The sequence below is a fragment of the Rosa rugosa genome, chromosome 4 (genome assembly GCF_958449725.1).
Source record: "Rosa rugosa chromosome 4, drRosRugo1.1, whole genome shotgun sequence".
NCBI lineage: Eukaryota > Viridiplantae > Streptophyta > Magnoliopsida > Rosales > Rosaceae > Rosa > Rosa rugosa.
Window position 1 is genome coordinate 55,738,668 of NC_084823.1, and position 19,544 is coordinate 55,758,211.

At 39.1% G+C, this 19,544-nt stretch overlaps 5 protein-coding genes across 6 annotated transcripts; 1 reads left to right on the plus strand and 4 right to left on the minus strand.

Annotated features, from left to right (window-relative positions):
• The first annotated feature begins 1,944 nt into the window (after positions 1–1,944).
• LOC133745395 (uncharacterized) lies at positions 1,945–4,084 on the plus strand. The gene is made up of 6 exons (XM_062173457.1): positions 1,945–2,091; positions 2,180–2,273; positions 2,473–2,821; positions 2,998–3,484; positions 3,582–3,637; positions 3,776–4,084. The coding sequence occupies exons 1-6, from the start codon at positions 2,064–2,066 to the stop codon at positions 3,818–3,820; spliced, it is 1,059 nt and encodes a 352-aa protein (XP_062029441.1). The 5' UTR covers positions 1,945–2,063; the 3' UTR covers positions 3,821–4,084.
• A 267-nt stretch (positions 4,085–4,351) lies between these two features.
• LOC133745073 (uncharacterized) lies at positions 4,352–5,299 on the minus strand. The gene has a single exon (XM_062173067.1). The coding sequence runs from the start codon at positions 5,297–5,299 to the stop codon at positions 4,352–4,354; it is 948 nt and encodes a 315-aa protein (XP_062029051.1).
• Positions 5,300–5,787: 488 nt separating this feature from the next.
• On the minus strand, positions 5,788–6,750 carry LOC133745074 (F-box/kelch-repeat protein At3g18720-like). The gene has a single exon (XM_062173068.1). It carries the CDS (start codon positions 6,748–6,750, stop codon positions 5,788–5,790), a length of 963 nt encoding a protein of 320 aa, XP_062029052.1.
• A 285-nt stretch (positions 6,751–7,035) lies between these two features.
• Positions 7,036–9,639, minus strand: LOC133706407 (ubiquitin-conjugating enzyme E2 2). The gene is made up of 6 exons (XM_062131938.1): positions 9,413–9,639; positions 8,738–8,879; positions 8,609–8,634; positions 7,855–7,944; positions 7,672–7,760; positions 7,036–7,437 (listed from the first exon to the last, which is right to left on the minus strand). The coding sequence occupies exons 2-6, from the start codon at positions 8,860–8,862 to the stop codon at positions 7,309–7,311; spliced, it is 459 nt and encodes a 152-aa protein (XP_061987922.1). The 5' UTR covers positions 8,863–8,879; positions 9,413–9,639; the 3' UTR covers positions 7,036–7,308.
• Positions 9,640–13,034: 3,395 nt separating this feature from the next.
• LOC133707495 (WRKY transcription factor 72A-like) lies at positions 13,035–18,399 on the minus strand. Of its 2 annotated transcripts, none has more exons than XM_062133071.1 (6): positions 18,069–18,399; positions 17,779–17,862; positions 17,186–17,272; positions 16,490–17,044; positions 16,265–16,378; positions 13,035–14,330 (listed from the first exon to the last, which is right to left on the minus strand). In XM_062133071.1, exons 1-6 carry the CDS (start codon positions 18,219–18,221, stop codon positions 13,305–13,307), a joined length of 2,019 nt encoding a protein of 672 aa, XP_061989055.1. In that variant the 5' UTR covers positions 18,222–18,399; the 3' UTR covers positions 13,035–13,304. The 2 variants fall into 2 exon arrangements, with proteins under 2 accessions (XP_061989055.1, XP_061989054.1); XM_062133070.1 differs by having other exon boundaries at positions 16,490–17,053; positions 18,069–18,393.
• Between the last annotated feature and the right edge of the window lie 1,145 nt (positions 18,400–19,544).

Consider the following 19,544-nt stretch of genomic DNA (forward strand, 5'->3'; position numbering starts at 1 on the left):
CCCCATTGGGCGCGTGGGCAGATCGTGGCCGTAGATCTGGGCAGCAGAGGGGAGCGGTGGGATGTGTGACGACTGCGGTCTTTATATGGGTCACGGAGTGCGAATGCAGGAACCCCCAGCATGGTCATCACCTTCTGTTTTTACCAAAACGCCCTTCACCAACACACTACGGATAATTTTTTTTTTCTTCCTTGATATTTTGGTTATAAATAATTGCGGTGTGCCGGGCGGGGAGCAACCGGTTTAATTGGTGGGGACGAGCATGTTCACATGGTTGGTAACTGATCAAAGAAATTACATTCAACCACCCTTGAATGTAAATTCAATGATAAAATGAATTATCTTTAAGAAGAGTTATTGTGTTTTCACATCTAAATCAATCACCTTTTTTTTTTTTTTTTTTTGTCGGTTACTGACCATGTGAGTTGTGGAAATCTATACTATTATTAAGAGAAGAGGCTTTGTTAGCCAAAACAAAAAAAATGTACCAAAATGACCCTAAAATATTAAAAAACTATACAACTCATAAAAAAAGATGGGGGTGATATAGTCAAATTACAAAATAAAAATAAAATATATAAAAAAATGTGAAAATGAGAAACAGATAATCAAACTACCCACTTTCATCATTCCATGAAAAACTACCGTAAATAACTTCCCACTCTCTATTAAAAAAAAAATTCAATTTTCACACACATAGTGTGTGGCGCCATCTAGTATTTGTTTATTGAAACTGATTTGGGTCGTGGAGTAGCACAGTAAGATGAATGCTAGAGTGGAGGTCAAAATCCACTCTAGTATCGACCCTGAAGGAACTCTGCTATTCCACGACATGTAATTTTTGAGTTTGGTGCTCATGGTGAAGGTTTAAACATAAAAATAAGTGATTAAAGACACTTTGGTAATACATGAATTAAACCAATACTAAAATTGAAATCTAACAAAAACACATATATACAAATTTAAACATGACTTGAAAGAATAATTAAAAGAAAAAGAAAACACCGAGAGTCTCGTTTTCTCAGCAAAACCAACAGTCTCTTTCACTTTCCAAGTTTCCATCATAAATAAAGAAAGTTTGTTGCAAAACTCTGTACCATATCAAATGCTTATAATCAACACTGTAAAGTCAGACTTGATGTAGATGCAAAAATAAACTATGCCATTAAAGGAAACCCTAACCAATAATATTTTTTCTAAGATTAGGAGCTACCATATTTCCAAGATTTCTCATTTTGGACACAACACTTTTTGAGGTACGGAGTCTAACATTATGCAACTCTTTCACTAAAAATAAAAATAAAAAAACCATGCACCTCTATTTTAGAGATGGACACCGTTTGGTTCTAACCGTAATGACACCACATGTTCAATCAGTTAAACGGTATATTGATTCAATTTCAGTGTGGATTTCCAATTTTTGATCTTTGGTTTCAAAATATCCACCCCCGCAATGAATTGTCCGGCCCAATAAAAATCAATTCCGAATCTCCGACCCAAAACTGCAAGTCGAGCCCACTAAGTACGACCTAAAAGTGAAAAACCACTTTCGTCCATATCTCAACTGCAAAATCAGTTTTAACGGCAAGCGATTTGAAATTCGAAATTCGAAATTCGAATCCCCTCAAAGCATAAAGGACTGGGTCCCCCCATACAGCGCCAGCCGTTGTAACATTATCATCACAAACCGTCGCTTCCCCAAACCCCTATCCGTTGTCCACGCGTCCACCACCACTCGCAATCACAACCGCCGGATCTCCCTACTTCACCAAGTCAAAACCAAGGTTCCAATGGAATGTTGAGACGTGGAGAAATAAGATAGACCTGGGAGTACAGGAACGCGAGTAGGAGATTTACCACGCGGGGAGCGTGTGGTGAAGATCTCGAGGGGTAGTCCTACAGTTTTCCCGCCCAGACGATAATCGCGGTCAAAATTGGGGGAAAAAAAAAGTTAAAAGAAAAGAAAAGAAAAAAAGAGTATAAATCAGAGCCAGTGTGTGATACAATCTCATTTTTGCTTTGAAGAAGAAAAGAAGAGCAATCAAATCGAATTCGATCGATCAATGGAAGAGCCCCAATCGTCTCAATCCGGTAAGATAATGTAGCTAAACCGAATTTTGTATGTTGTTAAAGTGAAACTAGTAGCGAAATTGGGGCTTAGTTTCTGTATGTGTTTCAGGGAAGCTTCTGCGATACGCGCTGCGATCTGTGACTAAACCGAAGGAGGAGAAGCCACCTGCCGCAGAATTGTCCAACCCCTCTGCGTCTAAGAGGTACAGTACACTACACGGCGCTGTGTTGGGTTTTATGAAGGAAATTTTGATGGTGATTTTGCAAATCCATATAATTTGATGCAAATCCACCGACTGTGAACGGTTTCGATTTGATTTGTATGGGATTCAATTGAACTGTTTTCGTTGCCAACGATTTTTATGTAAGCCGGACTTTTGTGAAACTCCTCAATTTTTATAGGGGAAGGCCTGCATCAAATGTGAGCAGAAGCGTGAGTGTGCTTGATCTTTCGGGCAAGGACAAGCCTGTCAAGCCACCCAGGAGGCTCTCTGTTCCTAACAAGGCGGCTGGGACTCCAGCTCCGAAACTGGGTGGGAACATCACTCCCATTTCCGAGGCTAGATCAAGGCGGTCTGCCAAAAGCGAAACGCCTGCTTCTGATGCTTCTACTAGGCTCACAAGTCGGAAGAAGTTCAGTATTCTGTCCTCAGAGTCATACTGGCTTTCGCAGATTAAGCTCTCCGAGGCTGCTGGCAAGCACTCAGTTTCACTTGGGTTTTTCAAACTAGCCTTGGAGGCGGGATGTGAGGTACAACTAATTTACACCTAATCTTTTTAGATTAAACAGGTGGTTGCATACACCTCTGAGCATGGCTTAGTACGAGTTCATATGTGATGTATCAACGGATATGTGTATATGCCCTGGTGTTTAAATTATATGCAAGAGCTAACTACGGTCACTCTTTTCATTCAACTCTGTCACAGCAACCTCTTCAGCGATTGCGAGATGAGCTAAAAAGCTATGCACTCCGTCATAAACTTGGTGATGCTGACCTTGCAGCCCCACTGAAAGTGTTATTTGAGAGCTACGGTGTTGTAGAAAACGAGCAGTTGCAGGTCTCCGAAACCTGTTCCCACGTACCTGAAGAGGGGACTCGGTCTTCTGATGAAGATGCCAAGAGCTCTTCATCTACAATGGGAACTAGGAAACTGAAACCCAAGTCGTTGAACACTGATGCTGCTCAAGTTTCTCCGGTCAAAAACAAAGCCAAGAAGGAAATGCCTCAGAAGAGCACTCCTGCAACCAGGACTAGGGCATCATCTGTGGCAAAGAAGTCTTCAACTCCAGGACCTGTTTCTGACTCTGGGATGCGCAGGTCAACAGCAAAGAAACCCCACAACCCGATTAAGCAAGAAGCTAAGAATGAAAGGGATAGGAAGAAGCAGGGGAACAAATCTGCTGTTGAACAAGGCAAGTGTATGAGATTATTTCGTTTGTATTTTTTGTGTGACATCGTTTACTTGTTCAGTGTTGTGTGACATCATCTAACGATTTGTTGTTGTTGCAGGCTCAGTTAGCGCTACATCTGCAGAGGAAGCACTGAATGAGAACAAAGAAAATGAGGTTAGTTTGTCAGTATATGTATTGCCTTGTTCATTACACCTCCTAAAACAAACATGTTCATTGCATCTGCATCTGCATTTGTTTTTCTTTTGCTTCATTCTCTTGGCTTTCCATTGACTCTTTATTCTTTTGCTGCAGGATGCTGCCTCAATGGAGGAGATAAGTTTGACTGAAGTTGCATAAACAAATTGTCCAAGATGCTAAACCAATTGCATTCTCATACTCCTGTTGGGTCCGTCTTTAGTGTTTTTTTTTTTGTGGAGGATTCTTATGTATAGAAAATTTTAGGTGAAAGTTTTCAGTCTGTTTGGTGAAACCATTTTGATTTGCGTTGGTTTAAACTGGGGTTGTTTGTTTGTTGTTATTCAACTGCTGGTGATTTCGATTGTACTAAACTGCAAAGTTATCTATATAGTGTCTATTCTTCATCATATTGGCATTTACAGATATTGGATTGTATTCTAAGTTATCAGATGCTTATATAGAGTTGCTAGTCGCTCTTTAGGACTATATGAATCTCCATTTCATATTCATTCGAAACTCTGGGCTAGCATGATTGATGCTTAAGTGCTCTATAGCAAATCCATTCTACCAAAGCTGTAGTGAAAATTCTGTTGAAAACAAATGAGTTTTTAATTGTATTCACATGTTGACTCAAAATACAAATTGTATACATAGAAGTTATAGGAAGTTAACATTATAAGCAGTAAACAATTACTTATTGTATATTACAAGTTTCCTTGCAGCAGTAGTACCAGGCATAAACCATTGCAGCCTTTCAGCTTCCCCATCTTTCAAACTAAACACTCCCGAGTTATCAATTTCACCTTCCTCATCACCGGTGAAGTAGATGCAATTACGTCTATAACCTGGCGCATCACAAACAGCTACCGAGTGGTTATGTCCCAAGAAAATCGTCCTCTCACCCAAATCTGTGATGTAGTGCCACTTCTTTTCAACATAATAGTAAACCTCAAACCTTCTAAGGTTATCGTCATAGCTTTGATGCCCAAAAACATAGCTTGTCCCCGAAAAGCTTAACAGTATAAATTCCAGTCCTTCTAGGCTCACTAAATAAACCTTGTTCCCGTTAAAGAATGAAGGTAATGCACGCTCATTATATTCCAGTGAAAACCTACAATCAAGATCACAAAGTACAAGCCTCCCTAGTTCATTCACTGCAAGCAACTCCTTGTCTGTGGATGCAAGAACGTCGTCGTACTGGTTCCCATAACCTTGTAAAACAGTCCACTCCTGGTTACCGTCTTCGTAACAAATTAGGTTTCGCTTCTCTCCGAAGATTGCCAGGACTTTGTAGTCTCTAGGGTTGCATAACGGGTCTGAGGACAATATGGCCTTGTGGACGGCGCCGTTTGGAGGGAGCTGTGGGAGATTGTTGACTTGGTGGCCGGTGAATGGGTTGAGGAGAGTGAGTGATGAGTTTTGGCCATCCAACAAGATGAGCCAATCGGCCGAGAATCCACATACGGTCTTTTCATGATCGTTTTTGGGTAGCTCGAAACGGTGGACTTGGTTGGTGGAGACGTTGAGGAAGAATCTGGAGTGTTTGGTGATAATGTGATGTTCTTCAGGTTGGTACTGGCTCGGAAGCATTAGCCATGGGGAGTTTTCATGAAGGGGTTTGGTGTAAAAGTTCACCATGTTGATGAACAATGGAGCAAATTATGAAGAGAGTTAATAGGAACTTGAAGCGCTCAAGCTATATTAAATAGTCATAGATATCAAGGAGGAGATTCCTTTCTCTACTGGGAATAGGAGTCATGACACATTTCTACTGGGAATAGGAGTCCTGACATCACTGACCTTAATTTTCTTACCAATTAAGTAATTGTTTGATTTTCTGTTCTCTACTTGTTCCTCAAGCAACTGAGCTCTTTCAATAGAGACGGGGTCACATTTCTGAATTGACAGTTTTTTTTTTTTTCTGTACTTAGTAAATCAAATTGTTTCGAAGTTTTGTTTCCAACTTTCCGTGTTCAATAATTCAGATCCATCATATGCAAGACACTGTATTTTCAAAAATTCAATTAGCGAAAGCCAATAACATTACTCAAAATATACTAATTACATTTGATACTCTACACATTAGCAAAAAAGAAGAAAAGAAGAGGGGTAAAAGTTAGTTAACATTATGACAACCTAGGCATAAACCATTGCATTCTTTCAGCTTCGCCATCTTTCAAACTAAACACGCCCGAGTTTTCAACTTTACCTTCATCATCATCATCATCAGTGAAGTATATGCAGTCAGGTCTAAAATCCGGGGCATTACGCACAGCTACTGAGTGGTTCTGTCCCAAGAAAATCGTAAACTCGTGCAGATTTTTGGTGTGGCACCACCGTCCTTCATCATACCTGTAAACCTCAAACCTTTTAAGCTTGTCGTCGTAGGTTTCATGCCAAAAACAGTAGCTCGTCCCCGAAAAGCTTACCAGCATAAATACGTCTCCATTTATGCTCACTAAATAAACCTTTTTACCTTTAAAGAAAGAAGCTGGTACATGTTCGTTAAAAGCTGGTGGATCGCAGCACACAAGCTTCCCCAACTCACTCACTGCTACAAACGCCTCGTCCGTTTGGACAAGAACATCGTCGTAGTGATTTCCATAATCTTGTAACATAGTCCATTGCTGCTTACCTTGTTCGTAACCAATTAGCTCTCGTTTGTCTCCGAAGATTGCCAGGACTTTGTAGCCGTTAGGGTTGCAAGACGGGTCTGCAGACAGTACGGCCTTGTGGACGGTGCCCTTTCGAGGGAGTCGTGGGAGGTTGTTGATTTGGTCGCCGATAAAAGGGTTGAGGAGAGTGAGTGATGAGTTGCGATTGTCGAACAGGATTAGCCAACCTAGTGAGAATCCACATATGGTTTTTCTTTTTCCACAAGCATCCTCGGGTAGTTCGAGAGTGTGGACTTGGTTGGTGGAAACGTTGAGGAAAGATCGTTTGATGTGTTTTTCCTCAACTTCTCCACAAATGGAATTTGCAAAACAAGTCCACCAACCAAGTCCACTGGAAATGGAGGATTCAGTGCGATGACGATCTTCAGAGTGGTGCTGGTTGGGAACCATTAGCCACGGGGAGTAGCTCACCATGTTGGGTGGGAAAGGAAAACAGATTATAGATACTAGGTACGGATGGGTCGATGGAAACTTGAAGCTCGTAATTATTTATATATGAAAAGGGCCAAGGAACTTCCTATTTCTATGGGAATTTGGAGTCCTGATTATGAACGACTTCAGTTTTCAGCCAGCCTCTTCTGCACAAATGGTCTCCTGATGTTGACAGGATTAGGGCTAGCTGACATGGTGATTCGGCTTCTAAACTTTTAAATTATTTTTTTTAAAATTAAAATAGCAGAATGCTATTGCAGTAAAGTATTGTTTTTATCCGGAAATACTGAATAAAGTTCATAACAAACCAATGCAAATTGATACACGAACATTCTTTTTTACATGAGCTTAACCACCAAGCAATGTGGACAAGACATAATTGAAAGACCAAACAATCCTAAGAGTCATAATCCGCGAGGGAAATATCGAAATACAGGATAAATGTTGATAAGTTTGCACAATCATTCTCAAACTAGCAATGCCACTTATAGCATGCATCCGGACATATTCAGACTGCCCTGCCAGCACCTTATGAAGGAGTTAGTCTGCTGTCCAACTCTGTTCCACGATTTCCCTAACTCTTCGGTTGTACTCTCGCTTGTTCTCGCTGAACATGCGAGCAGCTTCTGAATTTGCAGGAGAATTTGGGTTCGGATCACATAGTAGTGACTGCAATAAGCAAATGGCAGATGTTAAAGTCTTAGATCTCTAGCACACACAGTCTTTCAGTTCATAAAATGATCCATATTCAAGAAGGCTAGATATCTAAATCACATGTGCAGTATACTTGTAGGTATACATTAATCTCACACACCTAGATACTTGCCTGCTTTGTGTATTGATTATTATAATGGAAAGAAAAAAAAGACAAACAAACAATTATATCCATACAATCAACTGTACCTGGATAGATGTGAGTATAGCTGCCACGTCATAAATAGGACTCCACTGATTTTGCAAAATATCTAAACAAATACTTCCATCGGCATAAACTGACCAATTTGAAAAGAAAATTTGAATTTGAATCAGAAACCAGATAAGAAATATGGAACATGAAGCTGATACTAATGTCAAGATACAACTTACTATTTGGATGAAACATTCGAGAAACAAATCGCACCGTTGGTGGTTTGTTTGGATAATCTTCTGTGAACTGAAGAGTCAACTTAAACGTGCCTGCATAGTTCGTTAATGTGGATATTAATGGTTAAGGTTATGCAGCAAAAATATTGAAAGGAAGACAATTATTAGATATTTTCAGCTTCCAGTCTTCAGATTTTTATTCTTAGAAGCAGAACTTTCTTTAATAACTTAGTCAAATAACAGAACATGGACATTCTATTCATTACAACTTATCCATCATTCCACTTATTGAAAGTGAAGTTTGATCTAACTGGGGATACTCTCCTTTATTACTTTTCTGCTTATGCAACACAAGAAGTATGATTTAGCAAACAGTGATAAACAGTAATAGTCTACTAGTTGAGATAATATGTTTGCATGTCTTTCAAGAGATAGATAATAAAGGCTTAATGTTTTTGACAATAAGACACCTTAAGTGTTTGAAATAATCATGCATACAACTTTGTTGACATAAATGAACTGTACCAAGAACGACCGATCCCATAACACTAAAGAAGAAAAGGATTCACCCGTCCTAAATCTAAAATTGCCCTCAATCTAATTACTCCAACAAGAAAACAAAACTCATAGTTTATTAAAACTACCAGGCATTTTCTGTTTAATCATAAGTTCCAATATGATGTTCATCTTCATCCAAGAATGTGAAACTTAGAATAAAGTAACTAAACCAAAAGCTTCAGAAAAAGGATTTACTGACCTCCATCCCAAGGGGTATCATCAGGACTGCAATCCAAACCAAACAAAAAATGAGAAATGGCTTATCCAACTGTACTTAAGCACTACGAATAGCAGATTATTTTTACGCATTTCATATAATCCAACTCACCCAAATATAACGGCATTCCACAGCATTATATTGTTGTCTTGGGGAGCCCCACTAATCCCTGCAGGTGGGTCCTGTTGCAACCTCTTGAAGTCTCTCATCAGCCTCTTCCTTGCAGGAGTCGACATTGCTACCCCGCTACCACCTATAAATCAAAGTAATCACCAACAAGGAAACTCAAAACACAGGTTTTCAACATAAATGCAAACGATAAGCTAGCAACTTGTCCTAATGCCCACCAAAAAAGAACACTACTTTGATGCACCAAATTCGCACACAATGGAAATGACAACACATATTTTCCATGAAACACAGAAATTATGAATACAATTACTTCAAATTGCCACATACATATTTTGAGTCGATTACATGCAAACAAAAACAAAGCTCAAGACATCAAAATCGAGCTCAAACACTACAATTAAGCCACTTTTCAGATGTTTACAGCTTCATTATGCAATAAAACCAGAAGAATCATCTTTCTGATACCATTTGTCACTACGATAAACCCTAATTTACATATTCTAACAAACAAAGCTACAAACTTGGCCCCATCCAAGCACAAAGCTCGAATCTTGGAAATTACCCACCTCATAATTAATCAATTTGAGAATCAAAATGGGAAAACAGACCACAAAACAGAGAAACTAAACATGATTCGATGGAAATTCTCTTTACCTGGACCTCCTCCGAATCTCCAAGAGGTCTCGATCCGAATCGGGTTGCTGATTCAGAGGCCAAGAGGGTGATCGGAAAAGGGTTCTGGGAGGTGGGTTTTGATCAGATCGAATCCATTTAGGTTTTTTTGGAACACAGAGGAGCTACAGCTATTTAGTGAGAGAGAAGAGAGAGGAGGGTGGAGTTTGTTTTGTTTATAGGCTTATAATTAAGGAAATGTGAATGGAGAGAATTTGGAGATGGGGCTGGGTCGGTCTACTCAGCAAAGGTCCCAACTTTGGCTAGTTGGCCTCTCTCTTTCTTTATCAATCGGCCTTTCTCTTTCTCATAAGTGAATGGAGGAGACTTTCTCCACCTTTTTCTTTTTCTTTTCTTCTTTATTTGTTCTTTTTTCTCTTTTCCATTCTTCCATGGGAGACTCAAAGATCAAGTGAGAGACTATGAGAAGAAGGTATCGCTAAGTTTGTCCGATCATCCAATTATTTCTTACGGCATCTGTAAGACTATAATAAGTAAGCTTTAATTATTTCGGTTATGAAATAAGATGAAGTTTTTGGTTTAATTTTTATAATTGAGTGGTGATTGGTGAACAAACGTGTCACGTGACATAATCACTTCACATAAGGCTTTCTCAAAATTGAGAGCTATCATTTTTAATTTCTAATTATTATTTTTTCTCAATTTAGTGTCATTACTACAACCATTCACTTTTCCAAAAACATGCATTTTAGAATTTATCTATATTAAAAAGAAAAATCAATTAAATCGGAGATCGTCATTTTCTCAATCACCCTATGCGGCTCTACTTATGCCCGGGTGAATACACGATCAATTAGGGCAACAAAGGCACAAAGATGGTCGAAGCACCTGACCACGTAACGATCAAGCCGGGCTGAGGCTTAGACAGGACCGAGGCGTGAGTAGGGTCTATATATGTGGTCTAAGGGCACGACCAAGGCATAAGCAGGGTCGAGGCTCAGGACTAAGCAGGGGTCATCATTTAGGCCGTGGGCCGATGGAGGCCCGTAAGCCCGCAGGGCCAAAAGCCCGGCCTGGCCCGCCAAAAAGCCCGTCATAGGCCCGGCCCGGTGCGTAGAGGGCCGGGCTTGGTTTAGGGGTTTGAAACCCGGCCCGGCCCATAGGCCCGGCCCGCCAAAAGCCCGTTAGGCCCGGCTCGTAAAAGCCCGCAAACAAAAAATATTATATAAATAACACAGAAACTCTTGTGCAGAACACCCAAATTCGCTGAATTACTGGGAACTGGTCGGATAGAATTAGGAGCTGTAACCTATATGCACGGAAAGCACCATATGTCTAGTTTCTGAGAAATTTTACAGTTTGTGATTCCGACTTTTCTAGAAGGAGTTATGGCAATTTAAGTGAAGGTAGTTCAACTTGAACGAGAATCTGCAATACAGAAACTGTTGTGCAGAACACCTAACTTTGCTGAATTACTGGGAACTACTTGGATGTAATTAAGAGCTGTACCCTATATGAACGAAAAGCCCCATGTGTCTAGTTTCTGAGGAATTTTACGGTTTGTAATTCCGACTTTTCTAGAAGGATATGGCAATTTAAGTGAAGACAGTTCAGCTTGAACTAGAATCTGCAATACAGAAACTGTTGTGCAGAACACCTAACTTTGCTGAATTACTGGGAACAGCTTGGATCTAACTAAGATCTGTACCCTATATGCACGGAAAGCCCCATGTGTCTAGTTTCTGAAAAATTTTACGGTTTGCGATTCCGACTTTTCTAGAATGATTTATAGCAATTTAAGTGAAGGCGGTTCTGCTATGACTTTTCTATAAGTCATACAACTTTAAAGTGGCAAATTGGTATAGGCCAATGTATTTGTAATTAAAATTGAAATTTTCGCACATTCATCGATGAAATATTTACAAACGTGATGTAGAAAAATAAGCAAGTTTTACGGTCATCACACCATCGGTCAATCAAGAAAACATGCAAGTGACTACAGTTGACCAATCCAATCGGGTTCGAAACTATGGTGAAATTGACTAAATTTTTAACCACACTCATAATTTATTGTAATAATCACATCCAACGGTCGGTTTTCCCATTTTATTTGAATTGATAGGGGTTGCTCTTTGGAGCGTGTGGTATATAAATATAGGTTTATAAGAGTAACTAGGTTTGACCTAGTTGATCGAATTCGAAACGAAAACCAAATTGGCTGTATTTTTTACAACCACCATAAAATATTACAATCTCTCAATTGAGCGGTTGGTTTCTCCAAATTCATCTTCCACTTCATGGTTGTTTTAGAATGGACCTCAACAATTTAAATCTAATGTACAAGTCATACAACTTTAGGAGGAAAATTGGTATAGGCCAATGTGTTTGTACTTAAAATTAATTTTTTTTTATCTTATATCCACGCACATCCATCGATGGAATATATACAAACGTGATGTAAAAAAATAAGCACGTTTCGCTGTTGTCACGCCATCGGTCAACCAAGAAAACATAGAAGTGACTACGGTTGACCAATCCGATCGAATTCGAAAATATGGTGAAATTGGCTAAATTTTTTATCACACTCAGAATTTATTGTAATAAACTCATCCAACGGTCGGTTTTTTCATTTTCTTTGAATTGATAGGGGTTGCTCTTTGGAGTGTATGATATATAAATATAGGTTTATAAGAGTAATTAGATTTGACCTAGTTGATCGAATTCGAAACGAAAACCGAATTGGCTGTATTTTTTACAACCACCATAAAAGATTACAATCTCTCAATCGAGCGGTTGGTTTCTCCAAATTCATCTTCCACTTCATGGTTGTTTTAGAATTGACCTCAACAATTTAAAGGCAATGTATAAGTCATACAACTTTAGGAGACAAATTAGTATAGGCCAACGTATTTGTAATTAAAAATTGAAATTTTTATCTTATGTCCACACACATCCATCAATGAAATATTTATAAACGTGATGTAAAAAAATAAGCAAATTTTGCGTTCATCATGCCATCGGTCAACCAAGAAAACATGCAAGTGACTACAGTTGACCAATCCGATCGGGTTCGAAACTATGGTGAAATTGACTAAATTTTTAACCACACTCTTAATTTATTGTAATAATCACATCCAACGGTCAATTTTTTCATTTTCTTTGAATTGATATATGTTGCTCTTTGGAGTGTATGATGTATAAATATAGATTTATAAAAAATTAGTGCCTTTAAAAATTTATTTATCAATAAATTAGTATCTATATATAAATAAAGATTTTTTTTTGGTACAATATAGAATTATAGATATGTATCTTTAAATATTTGATCATTATCCAATGAATTTCCAAAGCTTGATTTAAAAAAAAATATTTGTGTCTTTAAATATTTATTTATACATAAAGCCCGCAAGGCCCGGCCCAAAAAAGCCCGCAAGGCCAAGCCCGGCCCGGCCCGAAAAAGCCCTCAAAACCCGCCTTCCCGGGCCGGGCTTGGATCTTGCTATTTATAAAAAAGTCCGGCCCGGCCCGGCCCGCTATTTTTAAAAAAGGTAGTAAGGCCCGGCCCGACCCGACCCGAGCCCGCCATGAATGGGCCGAGCCGGCCCGGCCCGGCCCGTTGACAACCCCTAGGACTAAGCAGGCATGAGCATATACACACGAGTAAATATGATATACATCTTACCAATTAGCTAGGTCGTGTAAATACATAATTCCTGATCAAAGTACAAGCTAATGTGAGCTGGTAATGAATCCCACAGTCAACACCACTACTCTAGTACTCATCTAGTAAAAACACTAGAGTTTAATACACAATTTGATGATGCATGGAACTTTGCCTGAAGTAATTCCTCGAATCAATATTACAAATTAACAAATATTCAGGAAAAAAAAAAGGGTCTATATATAGCATATATCAACTCTTGTGATCTTCACTCGGAGATGTAGACGCACTCTTGTGGGTGGCAAATGGCAATGAATTAGGTGGCTGCAGAAACATCAAACTCCCGGGCTGCGAAATATTCACAGATGAAGAATTCGGTTTGTTCAAATAGCTTGATGCACATCCAGTAATATTGTTCCCTTTAATTGCTGTTTGCAGATAGGAAGCAGCAGTAGCACCGTTACTACTACTAATTCCCGGGAAGTGCTCACCCCATTTCAATTTCTGAGCCATGATGTTATTAAAGTGATCTCCACCTGCATTCTGATTATTATTGCTACTTCCACTCCCACCATTACTACTACCGCCAATGATTGATGTAAGTGCGGCTGCTAGGGCAGATTGGAAACTTGGATCCGCTGTAATTGCCTTTGTTGCTGCCGCAATCGGATCCGGTAACTGAAACTGTTGAGGAGTTGGATTGTTCTTCTGCATGTAGTTTTGGTACATGCTGTTTTGCATAGGCTGCTGCTGCTGCTGCTGCCTTCCAATAATAGGATTCTTGTTGTTGTAGGGTAACTGGGTCCCATTTCCATAGGAAAGGAACCCACTGTTAGTCCATGGCATGGTGTTGTTGGATTGATCAGAAGAACCAAAGTTGAGGCTGGTGGGAGGGTATGGTACTTGGTGGGCAGAATTTAAAGTTGATGAAGCAAATTTATTCAACTGGGATGAGGAAGAGGAGGATGGGTTTGAAGTGAGGTCCAAGGTGATGGTTGGTAGTGAAGATGACATGGAAGAGTTGGGTATGTAGAATCTCGATCTTGAGTTATCCGAAACATAGTAATTGTATCCACGAAGGTCAGCAGCCGCAGTTGTGGCCCCAGCCGAGGGGTTCAGGCCAGGCAGGGACGAGCTGGATGATGAGCCGGACAGCAGCATGGAAGCGGCAGCAGAGGTGGTGGAAGCCATGGCGGTGGCTGACAGTGGAAGTGGGTGATTGTGTGCTCCTTCGTACGTGGTGATTAAGATGGACATGTCATCCGCGCATCTTTGCACCTAAAAATCAAAGAAATATATCATGAATACAATGTGAATTACATATTTAGACCACATATACGAATCATGTATAATATATGTAATCCAATTTCTAGAAAAATTAATGAAAAAAACTCACCTATTTTTTTTTTTCAATCTACACTTAATTATTGTCAATTAGGATAAATATTATCTTTCTTTTTCCTAAAAATTACACATATTGCCACTATTTAAATATGATAAATATTAGTCAATTAGCAAAATTAATGTCCTCGTTAAATACCTTAATTATAGATTTTTTTTATTGGTCCCATTATTCTACCAATTTTCCTTCTACTCATCATTATTGCTAAAATTATGGATCTTTTCTTACATATTTATGTTTTTTGAATTCAAAGATTTTATAGATTTAAATGAATGTGGAATTTAAACTTTCTATTTTAAAGGCAGATTTTGTGTTTTCTATTTCTGTTTTCCATCTATTTACTTGCAACTTGACTTAAAGGTCAGCCCATTATATAAATTAGGGGTGGCTAAAATTGCCGAACCTACCGCAACCGACCGGAAACCAGCCGAACCGGTGCAGTCGGCGCCGACAAAGACGGTAGCCGGTGGATCGGTACCGGTAGTGCCGTACCGAAGTGAGATTGTTGGCTCGGCAGTGGCACAGCATTTGAAAACGTTCGGTATTACCGAACCGACCGACATGGTTTAATTCCAAAAAATTCCCACCCTTCCAGAAACAACTTCCTCTCTCCCTCGCTCTCTTATTCGATCTTCCTTTCTTCTTCTTCTTCTTCTTCTTCCAGAAACGACTCTCTCTCTCTCTTCGAATCTCCCAAACCTCATGGTGGAATCCAGCTCCTCTTCTCCTCTGTCTCACTCTCTCTCATCTAGTCATCTCCTCTTCTCCGCCTCCCCCTCTCTCTGCTCCTCCGCCCACTGCTCTCCCTCTCTCTCATATCCCAGCTCCTCTTCTCTGCCTCCCTCTCTCATCTCCAAATTGTTTTGGTCTAATGGAGGACAGAGGAACTAGATTTGTTTTCTCTCTCCTCCGACACCCACTTCCGGTCACCACCGTGACTCACCTCCACCATCACGGACCTCACCGACCTCCAACGATCGGTGTGTCAAAATACCAACCGATACCGACTGTTTACCTCGGTAAACCGAGGTTTCGGTAACCGAAACTTCCGGCACGGTACCGGTTTCAATTCTGGAGAAACCGAGGGCTTTCGGTCGGTATTCGGCTGACGCCAAAAAAGTCGGCAACCGTGCCGCAGCCAGCCCTAATATAAATTCAGCAAGCAGTACAAAAACGAAACACCCCTATGGGGTCGACAGAAAAATTGTTCTTTAGGGAACCCTAAAACCTATTCTGAACTAAAAATAAGATCCAGGAAACCCCCAGTACACCCACCTTTTAGGAAATCTACACACCATTATTTCAAACAAAAACCTAATGACTCCGAAGCAAATAAAGTAAAATAATCCCCACAGCCACTGGTCTTTGCGACCTAACAAGAATTTAAACAGTACTTTGGGCCATAGAGGCCCAATCTATACCACCCAATAAAGGGGTAGTCCAAGCCTTGTAAAACCCTAGTCCAATGAGCCCATAGATGAGGCCCACAAACCCGTTCAAGGCCCAAGAGGTCCAATCCATCAAAGATGTTTAAGTTTTTAACCTAGCTAACTAATAGGTTTTTTTTTTTTTTTTTAACCTAGCTAATAGATTTTGAGATTTTGTGTTTTCTATTTCTGTCTTCCATCCATTTACTTGCAACCTGACTTAAAGGTAGAGGTTTAAGTTTTTCACCTAACTAATAGGGTTTTTTTATTACAACCTAAAGATTGATAGAAAAATATGTGTGGGTTTTTCCCAATATCTCTTTAGAAAATTGGGTTTATATCTAATTTTTTCTATATGTACTAGACAAGTTGGCGCATGTTACCTGTTTCCTTACTGGACATGATGGTGCAATGGTGCAACGATAGTATGCTCTAGGGCAAGGGTTTCCTTTTGCAATCTTCTGTCCATATTTCCTCCACTGGCATCCATCATTCATCTGTGTCCAAAGTCAATCAGGTATTTTATTAATAAACTCCATTATGCATGTCAATAAGTACATATAAAATAAATAATTAATTATTACTAAATTATTTGTATGAATACTAACCGTTGGGGTGTCACATCTAGCCCTGACTGAAACCCTAGCTTTTTTTACTGGGTTCTGCTGCGCAACTTCATCTTCTATACTTCTCATGGTCTTGAGAACTTTTTTCGGTGGCCATGTCTCGCCTGCTTCTTCTTTGCGTACTTCTTCAACGCTGTTTGCAGGGCTAGGGTTTGACAAGGGCACCTGATCAGTTGTAGTACTACTTGATTTAGCAGGTGCTTCATATTTGCAGTCTAGTCCCAAAGACAAGCTCTTTTCATCATCTGTATCCTTTTCTTTCCCTACTTGAGTACTAGGGCTTTTGTTCTTTTCCTCGACCTTTTTCCTTTTGCTGGAAAAAGATCCGAGGCTGAGGGAGACAAGCTGCTCGGATTCATCGTCGTCTTGATGATTATTGGTTGCATTGTCATCCTTACTGGATTTAATTGCTTTCTGTTGAATGTCATGGTACTGCATTTGGAGTGTTTGGTAGTCCTCCATCATTCGGTCTAAGTTCTTCTTCAGCCTTTGGTTTTCTTCTCTCACCTCACCCATTTCGGCCCTAGCAGATTCTAACTGATAATCCTATAGAATTAGAGTTTTGAAAAGTTAACTTAATTAGTACTAGGCTTTGATTTTCTTCAGCCCAGATGCCAATTAATATTATCAAAGATTTATATAATTAAACAAACAAGTACTTGAAAAAGCTCTGAGTACCTGTTCCTTTAGGCTTGACGAAGTAGAAGCCACTGAATGATCAGGTTCAACCGAAGAGGACCCTTTTATGTTGCTCGTGGTTGATATCTGTTCAATTAAGCATAATCATTGAGGATTAATTAAAGTTCAAGGACTGTAGTCATATACACTAAACGGCCAGTTAAGCAAACATTATTGTACGTTTGAATAATTATTAACCTCATGATCAATTTAATGGTTTACTTTTCAGAAGGGGAATAATTAATTCTATGGCCTAAAAGTTTTCTTCTTTCTTTTTTTAATTCTTATCAGATAGATCATGGTCAGACCTTAACAAATGGTTAATTTAGACTACGTACAAGATCTAATATTGCCAAAACATCAATGTAAAACAAGCTCGCTCTGCTGTTGTTTTCATAACCATGTGTTATCCTCTTCTTGAATATAGATATGAAGGGAAAATAATAAAGATATCGGTGGATGAGATTGTTTCAAAATTACTACCCCTAATTTCCTCTTAATTTTAAGAAAAGGTGCAATTTTCCTCTTAATTTTAAGAAAAGGTGCAATATTTTCTTAAATGATCGATGAAGGTTTCGATCAGTTTAAATTACCTGCTTGCCGCAACTCAAATCTTTTTGGTTTGGTGAAGATGATTTCATTTCGTTATTCTCCTGTCCTGCTCCTTCATTTCCAGCCTATAATACACAGATCCACAACAATTAATTTTGATTATATATATGTATATGTATGTATAGATATGCTCGTCGATCATATGCCTGTAATCCTTTAACAAGTGCTTATATTATAAGTTCTTCCCTGAGATCTTCGATCTCGATCTCGATCCATAAACTAACTTACAAAGAAACAGATCAATGCAATATAGTTATAGTTCATTACTTACTTTGACAACAAGTTCTTCTTTGCTATAACGACCTTCTCCATGATGATCATCATCAAGAGCAGTAGCAGTAGCAGTCCTAGATTCAAGCAGTACTACTCTCTTCTCTTCCTGTTCTTGATCTCCATAATAAGATTTTTCCACAGCAGCCTCCATTATATCCTTTATCTCTTTAGCTTTCTCCTTTTTTTTACTTTCTTGTCATCAATTGTGAGGGCCTCCTCTTCTTATATAGAGACAGCCTGCAGTATTTGACCGAAACCCTTATAAATTATTCAAACCCTCGAAATGTCAACTTAACCCATTCCCCAATTGCAGCTAGCTAGTGGTGACAGAATCATACACAAACTGCAACTACTTTTAATTTTAATTAATCTTGTTAAAATTAAAAAGGAAAATCAAACTGAGAAAATGGGAGAAGAATTCAACGTCAACGTTTGAGATAACATGAAAAAATATAAGAAATAATAGCTTCAAGAGTTGAAGCCGCAAAGATCGGTCCAAACAGGCAAACACCGTCGTTGAAGTTTCGTACGTCGCCGAAAGTCACATGGGGATTCTTTTCATAATTTTGGTTCGTTAATTCGTGGTCAAACATTGATTGGCCCCACAAATAGACTCTGGGATTTGAATTAATCATAAACCTCCGATCACTGGAGCTTAGTTTCTGTTCCATTCTCAGAGAGGTGGGTCGTGGGTGGGGTAGGGTCAGGGTTAGGGTTTTGTAAAAGGCAAGATTCAGGTCAACTATGGGTGTTAATTATAGAAAGACTGAAATAGAGGTCAGTTTCAAGAATTGTTTGCTAGCTTCTTCAAAGTCGTCAATTTTCTGGCCATGCAATTGATCATGACCCGGCTTGTAATTAACGTTAATGTTCACATGATTAACACACGTTGGAATTGCAAGCCAGCTAGTAAGATTCAAATTTGCTCACCAGCCCTAAGGTGGTTATGACCATGACCATCAACTAACTATGGTTAACTTAATAAATTATCAGAAAAGAGAAAAAGTAATTTAATAATAATATGACTAATATAGATTACTATGGGATTATGCATTAAATGAACAAGTCCTAAACCCTTTCGTCCTCTAATTACTCTGGCTTTTTCTTTTTCTCCAGTTCACTGCTATATTCATCTTCTGCATGCCATCACTCCATGACTGATCATCATCTCAATTACTCGATCTAGTAAGTAGTAACTACCTCCTATCCTAACTCTCAGTCCATGTCGTACCAAAGACGCAGACAAAAGAATCAAAACAGAGAGAAAGAAAAAAATTACACATAAAGTGAAAGCCGGCCAAACTACCATTTGGTATGTGATCTTGAATCACTTCCTACATTTTCCAGGTAGATCTGTAATATTTTACTTCCATGAAACCAGAGTACGTACTTTTATTTGATACAGAGCTATTGAGATTGAACTCCAGCAAGTGCAGGAAAACATATTCTCATTGTTCTTGTTTCTCTTGTTTTC

What these genes read in the sequence shown, in the direction of transcription:
- LOC133706407 (XM_062131938.1), bottom strand. Translation starts at nt 8,862, where the DNA reads ATGTCGACTCCTGCAAGGAAGAGGCTGATGAGAGACTTCAAGAGGTTG. An exon ending in TGGAATGCCGTTATATTTGG is followed by an intron (nt 8,635 to 8,737) that starts GTGAGTTGGATT and finishes TTTGGATTGCAG; the next exon opens with TCCTGATGATACCCCTTGGG. An exon ending in TCGAATGTTTCATCCAAATA is followed by an intron (nt 7,761 to 7,854) that starts GTAAGTTGTATC and finishes CAAATTGGTCAG; the next exon opens with TTTATGCCGATGGAAGTATT.
- LOC133745395 (XM_062173457.1), top strand. Translation starts at nt 2,064, where the DNA reads ATGGAAGAGCCCCAATCGTCTCAATCCG. An exon ending in GCCCCAATCGTCTCAATCCG is followed by an intron (nt 2,092 to 2,179) that starts GTAAGATAATGT and finishes TATGTGTTTCAG; the next exon opens with GGAAGCTTCTGCGATACGCG. An exon ending in CCTTGGAGGCGGGATGTGAG is followed by an intron (nt 2,822 to 2,997) that starts GTACAACTAATT and finishes ACTCTGTCACAG; the next exon opens with CAACCTCTTCAGCGATTGCG.
- LOC133707495 (XM_062133070.1), bottom strand. Translation starts at nt 18,221, where the DNA reads ATGGAGGCTGCTGTGGAAAAATCTTATTATGGAGATCAAGAACAGGAA. An exon ending in AAGAAGAACTTGTTGTCAAA is followed by an intron (nt 17,863 to 18,068) that starts GTAAGTAATGAA and finishes TGTGTATTATAG; the next exon opens with GCTGGAAATGAAGGAGCAGG. An exon ending in CGTCAAGCCTAAAGGAACAG is followed by an intron (nt 17,054 to 17,185) that starts GTACTCAGAGCT and finishes CTAATTCTATAG; the next exon opens with GATTATCAGTTAGAATCTGC.
- LOC133745074 (XM_062173068.1), bottom strand. Translation starts at nt 6,750, where the DNA reads ATGGTGAGCTACTCCCCGTGGCTAATGGTTCCCAACCAGCACCACTCT.
- LOC133745073 (XM_062173067.1), bottom strand. Translation starts at nt 5,299, where the DNA reads ATGGTGAACTTTTACACCAAACCCCTTCATGAAAACTCCCCATGGCTA.